Genomic DNA, 16,116 nt, shown 5'->3' on the forward strand with positions numbered 1-16,116 from the left:
TTTTTATAATTTGGTTTAATATTACATATCAGCTACGGATTCCCCTGTCCTTTCCCCTCCCCCACCCTGCCCCCCCCCCCGCCTCCCCCCAACACACCCACTATTACCATCCCCTCCAGGGCAAGGACTTCCCTGGGGATTCAACTCAACCTGGTAGATTCAGTCCAGGCAGATCCAGTCCCCTCCTCCCTTCACCCAGGCTGAGCAAAGTGTCCCTACATAGGCCCCAGGTTCCAAACAGCCAGCTCATGTACTAAGGACAGGTCCCGGTCCCATTGCCTGGGTGCCTCCCAAACATTTCAAGCTGATTAACTGTCTCACTTATTCAGAAGGCCTGATCCAGTTGGGGGCTCCTCAGCTATTGGTTCATAGTTCACGTGTTTCCACTAGTTTGGCTATTTGTCCCTGTGCTTTTTCCAATCTTGGCCTCAACAATTCTCGCTCATACAATTCCTCCTCTTTCTCACCAATTGGACTCCCGGAGCTCCACCTGGGGCCTGGCCGTGGATCTCTGCATCTACTTCCATTAGTCATTGGCTGAGATTTCTAGCATAACAGTTAGGTTGTTTGGCCACCCTATCACCAGAGTAGGTCAGTTCAGGTTTTCTCTCAACCATTGCCAGCAGTCTGTTGTGGAGGTATCTTTGTGGATTTCTGGGGATCTCTCTAGCACTTTGTTTCTTTCTATTCTCATGGGGTCTTCATTTATCATGGTCTTTTTTTCTTTGTTCTCCCTCTCTACTCTTGATCCAGCTGGGGTCTCCTGCTCCCCTAAGCTCTCTTTCTCTCAATCCTTGCCCTTCATTACCCCCCCCCCATCGCCACCCGAGTCCAGTTTGCTCATGTAGATCTCATCCATTTCTCTGTCATTGGGAGATCCCTGTGTCTTTCTTAGGGTCCTGTTTTCTAGGTAGCCTCCCTGGAGTTGTGAGTAGGAGTCTAGTTAACCTTTGTTTTATATTTAGTATCCGCCTATGAATGAGTACATATCATGTTTGTCTTTCTGAGTCTGGGTTACTTCACTCAGGATGATTTTTTTTTAGATCCATCCATTTGCCTGCAAACCTCATGATGTCATTGTTTTTCTCTGCTGAGTAGTACTCCATTGTGTATATGTACCACATTTTGTTTATCCATTCTTCAGTTGAAGGGCATCTAGGTTGTTTCCAGGTTCTGGATATTACAAACAATGCTGCTATGAACGTAGCTGAGCATGTGCCCTTGTGGTATAATTGAGTATTCCTTGGGTATATGCACAAGAGTGGTGTAGCTGGGTCTTGGGGGAGATTGATTCCCAATTTTCTAAGAAAGCGCCATATTGATTTCCAAAGTGGCTATAGAAGTTTGCATTCCCACCAACAGTGGAGGAGAGTTCCTCTTGCTCCACATCCTCTCCAGCATAAGCTGTCTTCTGTGTTTTTGATCTTAGCCATTCTGACAGGTGTAAGGTGGTATCTCAGAGTCATTTTTATTTGCATTTCCCTGATGATTAGGGATGTTGAGCAGTTCCTTAAATGTCTTTCAGCCATTTGAGCTTCCTCTGTTGAGAATTCTCTGTTTAGTTCTATAGCCTATTTCTTAATTGGATTGTAGGGCATTTTGATGTCTAATTTGTTGAGTTCTTTATATATTCTGGATATCAGCCTCTGTCAGATGTAGGGTTGTTGAAGATTTTTTTCCCATTCTGTAGGCTGTCGTTTTGTCTTGTTGACCATGTCCTTTGCTCTACAAAAGCTTCTCAGTTTCAAGGGGTCCCATTGATTGATTGTTTCTCTCAGTGCCTGTGCTACTGGTGTTTTTCCAATCCAAAGCTTTGTATCAGTTACACTCAAGGACACTTAGCAATTGCCCTTGAGTTACTCAGTTGTGAACCAGACAGATCAATGCTCTGTTTCTGAAAGAGGCCCAAGCAAGCCCTCGATATCATCAACTAAATTCATTCTTATTGTTGTTCTCTGACCTCCTCTGCATTTAAATAACCTCCAACCAATCACCACATATTCATAAACTATAAAAGCAAAAAATACACTCATCCTAAAACAAAGCGATAATGATAAGATGAACAACAGAACTAGGGCATATTCCTTTTCATGTTAAGTAAAGAATTCTTTGTTTCTTTCAAAGATCTCCAGTGCAATCAGAAACATTTCTTTCAAATAAACCGAAATTGAAGAGTGAAAAAGAAATATTCCTGGTTTGGCTGGTGTTTATCTGTGAGTACAAGAAACTCTGTGTCTCCTACAAACGTCGTCCTAGAAAGATTATTCACTACAATAATCATAGATAATTGTAGAACAAAGGTACTTCTGAATATGCTGAGAAGTAAATGTGCTGGATCAGTTTTTGCTTCACTGTGATAAAATATTTTACAGAATAACTATAGAGGAATGGTATACTTATATTATGTTATGAGGTTTTGGTCCATGCACATGAGCAGAATATATTGGAAATGACACAGAGCAGAAGATGAAGGTCACACTCTGGAAGACAGGATGCAGACCATGACAGGAAGGACAAGTCATTCCTCCCAGTGACTTATGTTTTTAATACATTCTGGCTTCTAAAGTTCCTGTGATCTCCCCAACTAGTTCCTGCCTTTGGAGAGGAAGCATTTAAAGCATTTAAACCTATAGAGTATTTTCCATATTCAAACCTTAACATTCTGCTCTTGACCCTAGAGGGTCATGTGCATTTCTGAATGTCAGATGCGTTCAGTTATGTTCATAGCAGGACCGATGCACCCTCCTCTGATTCTGCTCTTTGAATCCCTTGGCCATGTTTGGACACCAAGCAGCTGTGTGACTTTTCAGAGGCGATGTGAATAAAGATCTACTTACCCAGGAAACCCATGAAGAGCAAAGTAAGAATTCTACCAAAGTTCTGTGTGGTCAAACAATTGCTTCACTGGAGTGACTTTACATCAGTATGGGTGAGGGATTACTAGTAGTGTGTGGATGAAGGGCCTCACAGGAGCATGGATAACACAGGGACATGTGCACCTTAAAAAGGCCACCCCAGCATGGATGACAACTCATGAAAGCTGCAGTCTTTGTGTTCTCTGCCGGACCTGAAAGTAGTAAGACATGGTAATTTGGAGTCTTCCCCAGGCAGCCTCAGCAGGTCAGAGAGCCCCAGGAGCCTCCTTCCTTCCTCTAGGAGGGACTGCTTCAGTTAGAAGGATCTTACTTCACAGGAGCAACCCAGAGCTGCTTGAAAATAGGAGCCATTACTTGACCCTAAACTGAACTTCTGTCTTCTGAGTGAGGACAGCCCTAAGGAAGATGCTGTCTTATCTGGTGTCCTCAGGCACCACAGAAGCCCATGTGCTGTCCTGTTTATGAAGGGTTCCTTACTCAGTAAGAGCCTGATGCCCATGTGATGCCCTGGGCATCTTATTAAGAGATAGTGCATTCCATGTGCTCATGACATGGTTCTCTTTTTTATCTCCCACATCTGCCGGTTCTCTCCTGTGAAGCTGTGGCTGTTCTTCATCTCCAGCTAGAAAGCTTAATCAAATCGCTCCATTTCCTCCAGCTGCACATGATACTGTCCACAGTTAATCTGGCTATGCCTGACTTTAGGAGGAGATGAGGTCACAGAAGTCACTTCTACTGTTGTAATGTCAGTAGGCTTTGATTTTCTTGTTATTCACTGCTATTTTCCATGATATGCCTCGTATCTGTAATCACCTCCAGAAAGAGAAGGCAGGAAATAAAAGGGCAACTGAGATATCTTCAGTGCAGTCTCTTTATCAACATGTAGGGAGGCCTGAGAGAAACAGGTGGCATATTTTAGCAGAGCAGCATTACTATTACCAGGACTGAAGGAATGGAGAGAAGCTATAAGAATTCAGAATTGCTTGTAGGCACCCATGGTTGTGGGATCATGCCATTGGGAAGGTAGTGTTGCTTTACTCAGGCAGGGTTTCTATGGCTCTGTAAATTCACAGCCTAACACACACACACACACACACATACACACACACACACACACACACACACACACGCACACACACACACAGAGAGAGAGAGAGAGAGAGAGAGAGAGAGAGAGAGAGAGAGAAAGAGAGACAGAGAGAGACAGAGAGAGAGAGACAGACAGACACAGACACAGACACAGAGAGACAGAGAGAGAGGAGAAAGAGAGAGACAGACAGATAGACAGAATCAAACAGAGTGAAATTGAGACAAAAGAGAGATAATTAATTAGTAAAGCAAAGAAAACAACATATGCAACACCAAGCTGCTCTCTTCCTGACTACTGTCAATGTGTGGCTGTACCTATGTAAAGTAAGAATTCAGCATTGACTGTGAATCCATTGACAAGGCCCAGTGATAACTTTTCTCAGGATGCTGAAGAGTGTGAAGAGAAAATGTAAGATACTAATAGAAAATAAAATATTTTATGTCTTTCTGGAGCCTTAACAAAGTGTGTATTTACAAGAACTTTCTCTACCACAGTTGACAAACTGGCATTTCCTATTATCTTTTACCAATTTGCTTGTGTCTTCTTACAAATTGTCACTTTTGTGGAATGATCTTACTGCCACCATAGCTACCTTGAGAATGGAAGGAAGTGAATAAAATGGGAGTACATAGGTACTTGTATTTTGAATTACACCATGGGGTATGTTTCTGTTTACATGAAGATGGACTAAAAGGAGAGAAGTTTGTTAGGCCTTGACATATCTGGGGAGAACTTCTCTCATCTCCCTGGCTCCACCTGAGTCTGAAATGGATCATCATTCTGGTTTGAGAAAGAGGATTCTGTGATCCTCACACAGTGACCAGTACCCAGGGGATATTTGAAAAAACCTCTATCCACCTCTATTTCAGCATCAAGTCAAATTCTGTCATTCAGTTTGACATTCAGTGAGAACTGTGAATTTTACAGAGTGTAACCTTTAAGAATCATTATGTTTCAGTAGAAGACAGATGTTGATGGGAAATTAACACTTGACTGACAGTGACCTTCTACACACATGTGAAAGTTCTCAGGAACACAGCACAGGTAACATTTCTCATAGCTCTATAATGGGTAAATTATGAACACGGATCAAGGTGACGGAAGCTGTTATTGAACCTGCTCTAGATTTTGTGATGTCAGCAACATTACTTATATCAAGCCTGGGATTCTCTAATGCACAAGTGCTAGAGGGTTTTGTTACAGCCACAAACACCAGAGCTAGAGTTTATAATGCATTGAGTTTAATGAAAGGGGCACGAACAAAACCACATTCATAAATAGAAATGCAAAGTGCGTTCACTGCAGACAATAAAAAGACAAAGATGACCTGAGAGAGAAAAAGAGATCTTGTGGTTTTTCTTCAACTCATTAAGCAGCCACAGTGCAGGACTGGAGGAGCATGTGATAAATGCCTCAGTCCGATGCTTTTCCCATCTCTGATAGAGTATACCACTTCTCTCCACTTAGATTCTGCCTGCCAGGTGAGTCCTTAGCAATGTGGATGACTGAAGACTGTCTTTTCTGAAGCAAGGAAGAACTCATGCATTCAGCTTCCTACATCAGTTGGCTCCATTTGCATTTCCTCCACTCATTTAATTGCATCCTCTTCCTTGATTTCAGAAATCTGCTGAAAAACACATATGTTGGATTTGACTGGCTCATTCATTCTTGGTGTCTGCCTCTCTATGTGTAGTTGGCTAAGACACTGGGTTATTAGATCTGCAGGACTAACAAAGTGATCCAGCCCCATGGACACAAGTTTATAGAACATGTCTTCAACCTTTTCTCCTTACCTCCTTACCAGTAAAATGAGAATAAGACCAGTAGTCAGCTCATGGGCTTTGGAAAACACTCATTTAGCTTCCAATACACATATTGACTCATCACTCTTTTTCTTTTTTTTTAATTATTAAGAAATTTCTGCTTATATTACATACCAACCACAGATTCCCCTCTCCTCCCTCCTCCTATCTTTCATTTTTTCTCCCCAACCCAACCCCAATTCCCACCTCCTCCAAGGCAATGCCTTCCATGGGGAGTTAGCAGAGCCTGGTACATTCACTTGAGGAAGGTCCAAGCCCTTCCTCCTGAACCAAGGCTGTGTAAGGTGTCTCACCATAGGCACTGGGCTTCAAAAAGACCACTCATGCAGCAGGGATGAACCCTGATCCCACTGCCAGGGGCTCCTTAAGCAGGTCAAGCTAAACAACTGCCTCTTCTATGCAGAGGGCCTAGTCCGGTCCCATGGAGACTCCACAGCTATTGTACTACAGTTCATGAGTTCCCATTCGTTTGGTTTGATTGTCTCTGTATGTTTCTCCATCATGATCTTGATGTCCCTTGCTCATAGAATCCCTCTTCCCTCTCTTCAACTGGGCTTCTGAAACTGGGCCTGGTTTTGACTGTGAATCTCTGCTTCCATCAATTACTGGATGGAGGCATTATGATGACATTTAGGGTATTCACCAATCTGATTACTGGAGTAGGCCAGTTCAGCCACCCTCTCCACTATTGCTAGTAGTCTAAGGTGGAGTCATCCTTGTGAATTCTTGGGAACTTCCCTAGCACTCTGTTTTTCTCTGTTCCCATGATGTCTCCCTTTATCAAGGCATCTCTTTCCTTGCTCTCCCACTCTCTCCCTATTCTAGCTTGACCATCCTGTTTCCTTATGTTCTCATCCCCCATCTCCTATGCTCTATTGCCTCCCACCACCCCCAGTTTAGAAGATCTCATCTATTTCCCCTTCCCAGGGCAATCCATGCATCCCTTTTAGGGTTCTCCTTTTTAGCTAGCTCCTTTGGAGTGATGGGTTGTAGTCTGGTTATTTTTCACTTTACATCTAGTATCTACTTATGAGTGAGTACATACCATGTTTGTCCTTCTGAGTATGGGTTACCTTACTCAGAATCATATTTTCTAGTTCCATCCATTTGCGTGTGAATTTCATGATGTCATTATTTTTTACTGCTGAGTAATAGTCCGTTGTGTATATGTGCCACATTTTCTTTATCTGTTTTTCAGTTGAGGGGCATTTAGTTTGTTTCCAGGTTCTGGCTATTATGAATAATGCTGCTATGAACATAGTAGAACATGTGTCCTTGTGGTATGATGGAGTATTCCTTGGATATATGCCCAAGAGTGTCATAGCTGGGTCTGGAAGATTGATACCCTATTTTCTAAAAATATGCCATACTGATTTCCAAAGTGACTGTACAAGTTTTCACTTCCACCAACAGTGGAGGAGTGGTCACTTTGTTCCACATCCTCTCCAACATAAGCTGTTATCAGTGTTTTTGATCTTAGCCATTCTGACAGATGTAAGAAAAGAGGAAGTTAAACTTTTACTATTTGGAAATGATATGATAATATACATGTTACTGCAAAAATTTTACCAGGCAAACTCCTTCAGTGATATGGCAGGACACAAGATTAACTAAAAAAAACATTAGCCCTCCCAAATACAAAAGATTAATGGGCTGAGAAAGAAAGTAGAGAAACACCCACTTTACAATAGCCACAAATAATATAAAATACTTTGGGGTAACTTTAACTAAGCAAGTGAAAAATCTGTATGACTAGAACTTTAAGTCTCTGAAGAAAGAAATTGAAGAAGCTATCAAAAAATTGGGAAGATCTCCCATGCTCATGGATAGGTAGAATTAACACAGTAAGAACAGTAATTTTACGAAAAGCAATCTACAGAATCAGTGCAATCCTAACACAAAATCCCAACACAATTCTTTACAGAATTGGAAAGAAAAATACTCACCTACATATGTAAAAACAAAAAACCCAGATAGCTAGAAACAATCCTGTACAATAAAGCCACCTCTGGAAGCATCACTATCCCTGATCTCAAGCTCTACTATAGAGCTATAGTAATAAAAATAACTTGGTATTGACATAAAAATCGACATGTGGACCAATGGAATCAAATTGAAGACCTTGATATTAACCACACACCTATGAACACCTGATTTTTGATGAAGCCAAAACTATCCAATGGAAAAAAGAAAGCAACTTCAACAAATGGACTGTTCTCTGCTACTGTGATTTAGCATAGACAAGGGTGTCTTCTATGTCTAAAAATGATCAATGGCTGACTTCCACCTCATATGGTCTCATTATATAAACTTGCCATCACCTTTTCTTCATCTCTAGATTCATTTCCTGTGTGTCTCTCCCTATACTGCAGGCCTGAGTATGCTCAGTGTCATTATCTCTGAGCATTGCCTGTAGTGGGTAGCCATTCCAACCTTGATCTGAAAGTTCTAATTCCCATTGAGGCTTCGGTAAATGTCATGCCTACAAGGCTGGGCCAAGAGAGGACCCTGAAGACTGAGATCTGGATGTGCTGGCTCTCTTGGTTCCTGGACCCCGAAGGTAGACTGAGCAGAGTTCTCCAGAGAACACTGTCGGAGTGAACATACCTTCCTCAGACCCTGGAACCTACCTATCTCTTCACTTGTCAGTTACGCCACTAAATAAACCTCCCTTTTATCTACGTGGAGTGGTCTTAATAATTTCACCAACAGGCCGGGTGGTGGTGGCGCATGCCTTTAATCCCAGCACTCAGGAGGCAGAGGTAGGAGAATCTCTGTGAGTTCGAGGCCAGCTTGGGTTACCAAGTGAGTTCCAGGAAAGGAGCAAAGCTACACAGAGAAACCCTGTTTTGAAAAACCAAAATTAATAATAATAATAATAATAATAATAATAATAAATAATAATAATAATTTCACCAACAATTGCCTGTCCATCTTTTATCCCCTCTTGGATTACTAATTCTATCTAAAACACTGGTCAGGTAGCTTTTACTCTGCTTTGCATTATAGCTCTACTTTTCAGCATCCTGTAAAAGCCTGATATGGCCAGCTACTTAAAACACTTGGCTATGAATCACATCTGTCTAATTATTTCATCACAACTCTGTGGCTGATTATTTGATTAGTTCTTGGGTTTTGGCAGCCTCCGCTGGTCAGGTAGAAATACATGACAGGCTTTATGTGACCCTCATGCTCAGGATGCTGCTCTTCCTCATTTGCAGAGGCCTCTCATGCATCTGTTGTGCCCTATACCAACAGCATCAGTTATTTCTGTGTTGGCTTTTAACTCTATGTTATCACCTCATCAGTGACAGACCTAGTTGGCTCTGCAGAGGCCTTTGTAGGACACTCCTCTAGAGTGTGAATGTGGACATGGTCTTCTTAAGGAACCCTGAAGAGGTATGGAAGCAGTGGAGTGGTGATAAAGTCTCTGCTTTTGGTAGACAGATATGCTTTGAGAGACAATACCCTCATCAATTTGTTGGATTTTTTTTTTACTTTCTCTCCTCCTTGCTCCCTGATCTCATAACAGATGAGATAAAACATATCTTCTTGAGCTTTAAAGAAGACAGGCCTTGTTGATCAAATGTGACTCCAGTGTTGCTAGAATCATCTTATTATGGCTTTACCTCAATCCTGTGTGAGCATCACCAACTCTTGGATCTTCCACTGTCCCTACTATTAAACAATTTTCTCTCCTGCAGAATCCTGAAAGCAGTGCAGAAAATGCCAGTTTCCTTAGCGTACAGCACTTAATAGACACAGAGCAACCTTCCTATTTCTAATGAGCTTCTTTTAATTTATTCCAGTTTCTGTCTCATTAAAACTAATGATTTCATTGTGTATGTCTCCACAAAGGGTAGTCTTCTTGGCTGTAGGCAGCCCTTGCAGCACACCTCCAGCTAATAAATGTTACTTGGATAACTGATGTAAGTGATTTAATGAGCACTGATGCATTTTTTCATGACTGCAATTTGATAGATATATGCAGAGACCTGTCAATTAATTCAGCACCAAAAATCTAAAGAACCATCTCCTGTAATTCTTGTCAAGTTACCTCAGGAATTCTTCATTTTCACATTTGGAGGAGATTTTCCTTAAGTGCTATTATTTCCAAATACTGATAAAAATTTACATAAGTCTCACCAATTCACAGTTTTATATCATATATAACACATACTCATGTTTTCTTTCATATCCCTTTAACAAAATCAGGAAAACTTGATACCACAACCAAAGGCTTAAAGTTCACATGGTTCTGACAGGGCAAAGATCTTGCAAGCAGTGACTGTACTTAGGAAGCAAATCTACTAAAATGTCACATGGGTATAGAAATAATTTAAAGTATTTTAGACATAGTAAATGTAGTCCTTGAATTTCAGTTTAACCTTAGTATGCATTGATTTGTTGAATGAGATTTTAACCTGTTTACCCTACAAAATGTAAAGCTGAAGGAGGAGATAAAGAAATTCTTCTTTAATTCATGTCCTGCTGTTTCCTGGTTATCAAGTAAGACAACAATCAGCCAAACAACCTAACACACTAACATGCAAACTCAGTGAATACTCTTTTTGCTTAAAAAATCTTTCATATTAAAAAGATGGAGGAGCTGAAGTGGATTTCCTCCTTTATGAAAATATTCTTAGATAGTCCTGGAGTTGGCTCAGTGAGTACAGCATTTTCCCTGAAATTGTGATGACCTGAGCTCAAGTCACTACTACCCACATTGATGCTGGTTGGTGGCCTGCCTGCAGCCCCAGCACTTGGGAGTCCCTGGGAAAGATGGATACCTAGATTAGCTTAATAACTAGGCTCTTGTTTCAACTGAAACTAACAGGGTAGGGGGACCACAGGGGTTGGCATAACCAGAGAATGATAGATAGGAACCAGGCCCACTGCCCAGAACAGCCTCGTGAAGAGCATGACTCAAAGGGGTGATGCTCATATGCCAGCAGATCCAAGCACAGGAAACCACAGGTCTCTCTGCCATCTAGATTACCCTTCCTCAAGCACCAGGCTCAAAGTATTCTCCGGGTGACAGAAGTGTTTCATGTTGACAGCTTACTCAGGAGACCCTCCAGTTTGTCACAGACCAGCTTACCATTTCCCATAAGAAAATGGAGGAAAGGTAAGAGGCTTTTGGAAACCCTTTCTCCCAAATTTTTATCTGTTTTTCTTCATCTGGGACTGTATAACTATACCTTGAGGTGGAGAAGCCAAGGAGTCTCAGGTGTTCCTAATGACATAGGAAGTACAAAAGTCATTCTTTAGCTGTGTGGACAGGCAGACTTGATTTTGGGAGATTAGAATCCTGTAAATCAATGCTGTGCCCACTTCTTGTAAATTCTCCTTTTCTGCTCTCATCTCAACCATGTAAATGTTCTGTTATTGTGAGAATTATCCTCTTTTCCTTGACATGGATTTGTACAGGTACTGGTTCTGTCTCTAAAAGTACAGTTCTGTCAGAAACTCCGGCACCTGTGTTTCCTGTAACTGAAAGCTTCCGTCCCTTTGTTTCTCTCAGTAGAAAAATGATGATCTTAAAAATGAGCAAATGAGAAGAACAGAGCTAAGTAAATTTATCATTAATGTACATATTTAGGGAATATTACAGAAAATGTTAAACACAACTCAAATCTTAGAAGACCACATGGAGTGTGGAAATGTATCAACAGTAATAGTCATCTGAACCATGAGCTTGGTGTTACTGTGGATACAGGTGTAGTTGTGCTTCCCTAAATATACAAACTAATTTTATTCATTGATTAATTTTGTTATTTGATAATTTGATTTCTGTATTCAATGTACTTTAATTCCCCTTCCCTCCCTGCTCTTACATCCATTTCATCCTTTTCAATATCTTCCTTCATCTCTACTAGACCCTTTCCAAGATTCCTTACTTCTGAGTTTGTTTATAATGTAACAACAAACAAGAGAAAAGTGCTAGATGTTTCATTCCAGGAAGGCTGTGCAGCTTGATTGGCAGTCGTTTGCTCTCAGGACGTGGAGAGCATGGTATCTCAGCTTCAGACATCTGCTGTTTTTCTGACAGGTTTCATTTTGCAAGTGAAGTGCCACATGTCCCTTCAGTCTCTAACAACAGCATTCTTCATGTGTCATCTGCCCTTGACATTCATCACTACGGTTTGTTGTGTATGGGTTCATTTCTTTTCATGTCCATTTAGAACATCTCCTTGGTTTGAATAACCATATCCTCCTTTAGATCAAGGAAAACCCGTTTTCTAGTTCATGGAATTACTTTTATATGCTTTAGTCTGGGTCTCATTCCTATCATTTGAACATAGGATTTGTAGGTTAGGTCTCTAAATTGAGTCTCACATTTCTTATATTTTTCTCTTTTTCCTTGATTCTTTCTCTCACAGCCCAGGCTTTTTTGGACTCACTATGTAGTTCAGACTGTTTTTGAATTCATGGAATTCTTGCTGCCTTAGACACTAGAGTGTTGGTATTCCACAAGTAAGCTAACATGGCAGATAGGGGAGTTTCTATCCCTCTCCTAGCGAGGGTTTCTGTTTTCAAGCCCTGTGGATGATTCGGTGTCACAATACCCTCTACTTAGCACAGTTTCCACTTCTCTTCTTCTCTCTCTCTGTTTCCCCATATTAAATTTTTACCTCCTGAAGAGTGCTAGACATTCAATTCATCTCAGAATCCTATGCCTGATTCTTCAAGGTCAGAGGTTCTCATTCTTCCTAATGCTCTTTCACTTTAATACAGTTCCTCAGGATGTAGTGACCCCCCAATCATAAAATTATTTTTGTTGCTACTTCATAATTGTAAGTTTGCTACTCTTATGAAATGTAATATAAATATCTGATATGCAGGATATCTTTTTGTTGTTACAAATCTACCCCAAAGTGTCACAACCCACAATTTGAGAACTGTTGGTCTAGGTTCTCCTCATTACAGCTAATAATTGGACATTCCCAGATTGGAAAATGACAAAGGCCATTGTTAGCCATCTCTGCACCATATGCCATTCTTTCAAGTACACTAGAGACTGAGTCCCACTCACAGACTCATCAGCAATGATATTTTCTTCATTTTCTATGCATTTTTTGGTACTAAACTTGCTCTAAAATATGTCCATCTACTGTTGGGTTTATGATTCATTTATTCAATTGTTTAGTGAAAATTCTTACCTACTCAATGTACTCTTACAAAGAGATGGACACTTATGATATAGCAACAGACAACAGATAAGTTTCTAATGTCCTCAAAGGCTTTCCTGCTTTCTAGTTGCAAATCTGAAATGAAGACTGAGTGACTTCAGCCTGCAGTTCTGGTTCTTGTCATACTGGTCTTGGTAAGATTTGTCATTCCCTTTGTGACTCCCATTCATGTGTTCATTTTTTCCAAGTTGATAGCCTTCCCCTCCCAGGACTAAGAACAGCTGTTGGTCAGGCTTCTGACTTCCAAGTTTCTGCACCACAGAAACAGCCTAATGACAGAAAAAAATTGGGTTCAGAGTTCTGTTTCTTTCTGACACAGCCCAAGACACTGAGTTTCTTTTTGGGGGCCACAAATTACTCTCATATCCATACAGTACCTGGTTTGTAGGTAGGTGAAAGAAATACAAACTGGATTTAAATTAAGGCTCCCTATTTATTGGTTTTGATAAATTACTCAGTCTCTACAATTCTGTTTCCTACTCTTTATGAGCCAGGTCAGTCATTCACACAGAGCAAGATATCCTAACAATCAAAGATTATAAGCAGGTGCTCATATCTTCTTTTTCTTTCTAGTTACAGCGTTGAAGATTTCCTAAGTGTGAATTCAAACACCCCAGACTGGGGCACTAACATCACAGCAGTGAATGGAAGCAACTACACTGGACTTTCATTTTGTGAAATCCTGTCCTGTACCATGCTTTTCCTTTCCCTCATCATTGCCCTGGTTGGGGTGGTTGGAAATGCCATAGTGCTGTGGTTTATGGGATTCCACATGCACAGAAATGCCTTCTCTGTCTATATTCTCAACCTGGCCTGGGCTGACTTTTCTTCCTCTGCTTTCAAATTGTATATTGTATTCATATTATTTTGTATATCTTCAATGCCAAGACCATTGACATGCCTCTATTTTCTTTTGTTTTGTCAAACTCTGCTTATCTTTGTGGCTTGAGCATACTCAGTGCCATTAGCTTTGAACGAAGCCTGTCTGTCATGTGTCCCATCTGGTATTGTTGCCAACGCCTGAGGCACACATCAGCTGTCATATGTACCCTGCTTTGGTTTCTGTCCCTGTTGTTGAGCCTCCTGGAAGGGAAGGAATGTGGCTTGTTATTTGATAGTCTTGACCATGGTTGGTGTCAGGCATTTGATTTCATCACTGCTGCATGGATAATTGTTTTGTTTATGGTTCTATTAGGGTCCAGTCTGGCCTTTATTGTTACTATCTTCTGTGGCTCACAGAGGATTCCTGTGACTAGGCTGTATGTGACCATTGTGTGCACAGTGCTGTTCTTCCTGCTCTTTGGTTTACCCTTATGGGATCTACTGTTTCCTCTTAGCATGTATTGACAATTTTCAATTTGTAGTGCTTTGTAATTTTTATCCAGTGACAATATGTCTGTCCTGTTTTAACAGTTGTGCAAATCCCATTATTTACTTCCTTGTTGGCTCTATTAGGAATCGTAAGTTCCAGAGGAACACTATCAAGCTACTTCTGCAGAGAGCTATGCAGGACACTCCTGTGGAGGAACAGAGTGGAGAGGGGGATTCTTCAGGAAGATCTAGGGAAATGAAACCAGGCTTGCAGTGACTACAAGCTGCTCTGACCGTTCAGAAGTAGCATTGAGAAACAACTTTGTCCTTATCACTTCATGGCATTTTCATAACTTTGTTTAGTGATGATCTGAAGTTAAATCATTCGGGGAAGTAGTCAATCTTGTGGAAGTTGATTGATACTTGACTTGTTATACAAATACAGACTGCAGTATTTCTGGAGCTGTCTTGCTCAGTGCTTCATCATCTCCTTTCGATGGGACTCCTTGGAGACCTCTGGAGTCCTGGAGAGCTGTTGACCACTATTGACAAATCCCTCCATCTGCAGAAGGGTCAAGGAAATGGAGTAAAGAGTTGCATTTCTTTGGTCACTGAACTTGACAGTACTTAAATCCATGCTATATTTTGCAAATATTTACTGTTTTAAAGAACATTTTTCTCAATGTTTGAAGTGTCAAATATTGAATATATTTATATTATGACCTTATTATATTATAAAATCTAATAACTAAAATGCTTATTTTTTATAGATTTTAGAGAATTTATGGAGAAATGTCTTTCTTATATAAATTTCTAAGTAAAGAAATATGCATTCTCAAGAGAAGTCTGTGTTAAATCTCTATTCTCCCTGTGAAGTCCTTACCTTCAAGTTCCCTGTGTTTTTCACTTTTAGTATAGGATGAGTGCGGTCAGGTTTTGTAATGAGGTCCATTAACATCCATGTACAACTGAAGGAGGAGAGAGACTGTCCTCTACTGGGTCCTTCCACAGTGCCTTGCTTAGCATTCCATGGTCAAGTCTTCCCTCTTTCTTCTCTTGTTTTTGCCATGATTTACTCAATCTCTGCCTTATAATCTCTCATGACAAATATCCAATCAGGTTTCAATAAGTATAACTGGGTCCCCTTGAAATTAAACCTCTTCTAAATTTATGTCATTCCCAAGAAGTCACGGCATTTACAACTTAAATTATGCTTATTTTAGTAACTTTTTCTATAAAATATTATTTCAATTCTGAGGATAAAATATGTGATAATTTCAATTGAAGTGCAGTTAAGAGAGCACAATATGCACAGATCAAAGGAAACAAATCAACAAACCTGCTTAAGTGCCTGTGGCTATAGAACTCAGAATTTAATCAAGACACAAAACACTCTCTCACCTTTTCTAATTTGCATATTCCCTCCAGTCAAAACTTTTTGCCTCAGAGATCAGTGCTGTCCATATTTCTATTCTCAAGTACAATTTAAAGTGCAAACTGAAAGAGGGCAACATAATGCTTGATATACATGTGGTTGTTATATTTGGACAAACTAACTTATACATTTTCTCACTTAAATAATCATTTTTTTTCTCTTTGTGACCAATAATTTATCCTAAAAAACCCCTCCTGAATGCAGTCTACTGTTATTACAGTGAGATCCCATCCTGTTTATTACTCTTGTGGTTCAAATGAGAATGGTTGCCATAGGCGTATTTGAATGTGGAACTGTTTGAGCAGGATTGGGAGGTGAGGCTTTGTTGGTGGCATGGCACTAGGGTTTTGTCTGGGGTTTCAAATTCCCAGGCCATTTCCAGCTCCAC

The 16,116-nt window shown here is 40.5% G+C and overlaps 1 protein-coding gene and 1 pseudogene across 3 annotated transcripts in view; both read left to right on the forward strand.

The window, feature by feature from the left end:
• LOC102919175 (mas-related G-protein coupled receptor member B4-like) overlaps window positions 1–16,116 on the forward strand; it is a 115,903-nt gene that overhangs the window by 8,031 nt on the left and 91,756 nt on the right. For 2 of the 3 annotated variants that reach the window (XM_076543502.1, XM_076543485.1), the window contains exon 1: window positions 10,747–10,917. The exons of the other annotated variant lie outside the window; for it this stretch is intronic. In XM_076543502.1, the coding sequence (XP_076399617.1) occupies window positions 10,907–10,917 (11 nt within the window). In that variant the 5' untranslated portion in view covers window positions 10,747–10,906. Of the gene's footprint in view, window positions 1–10,746; window positions 10,918–16,116 lie in introns of those variants that run through there. 3 annotated transcript variants of the gene reach the window in all.
• LOC143272032 (mas-related G-protein coupled receptor member X2 pseudogene) lies at window positions 12,347–14,959 on the forward strand (annotated as a pseudogene).

Source organism: Peromyscus maniculatus, chromosome 1 (assembly GCF_049852395.1).
Source record: "Peromyscus maniculatus bairdii isolate BWxNUB_F1_BW_parent chromosome 1, HU_Pman_BW_mat_3.1, whole genome shotgun sequence".
Taxonomy (NCBI): Eukaryota; Metazoa; Chordata; class Mammalia; order Rodentia; family Cricetidae; genus Peromyscus; species Peromyscus maniculatus.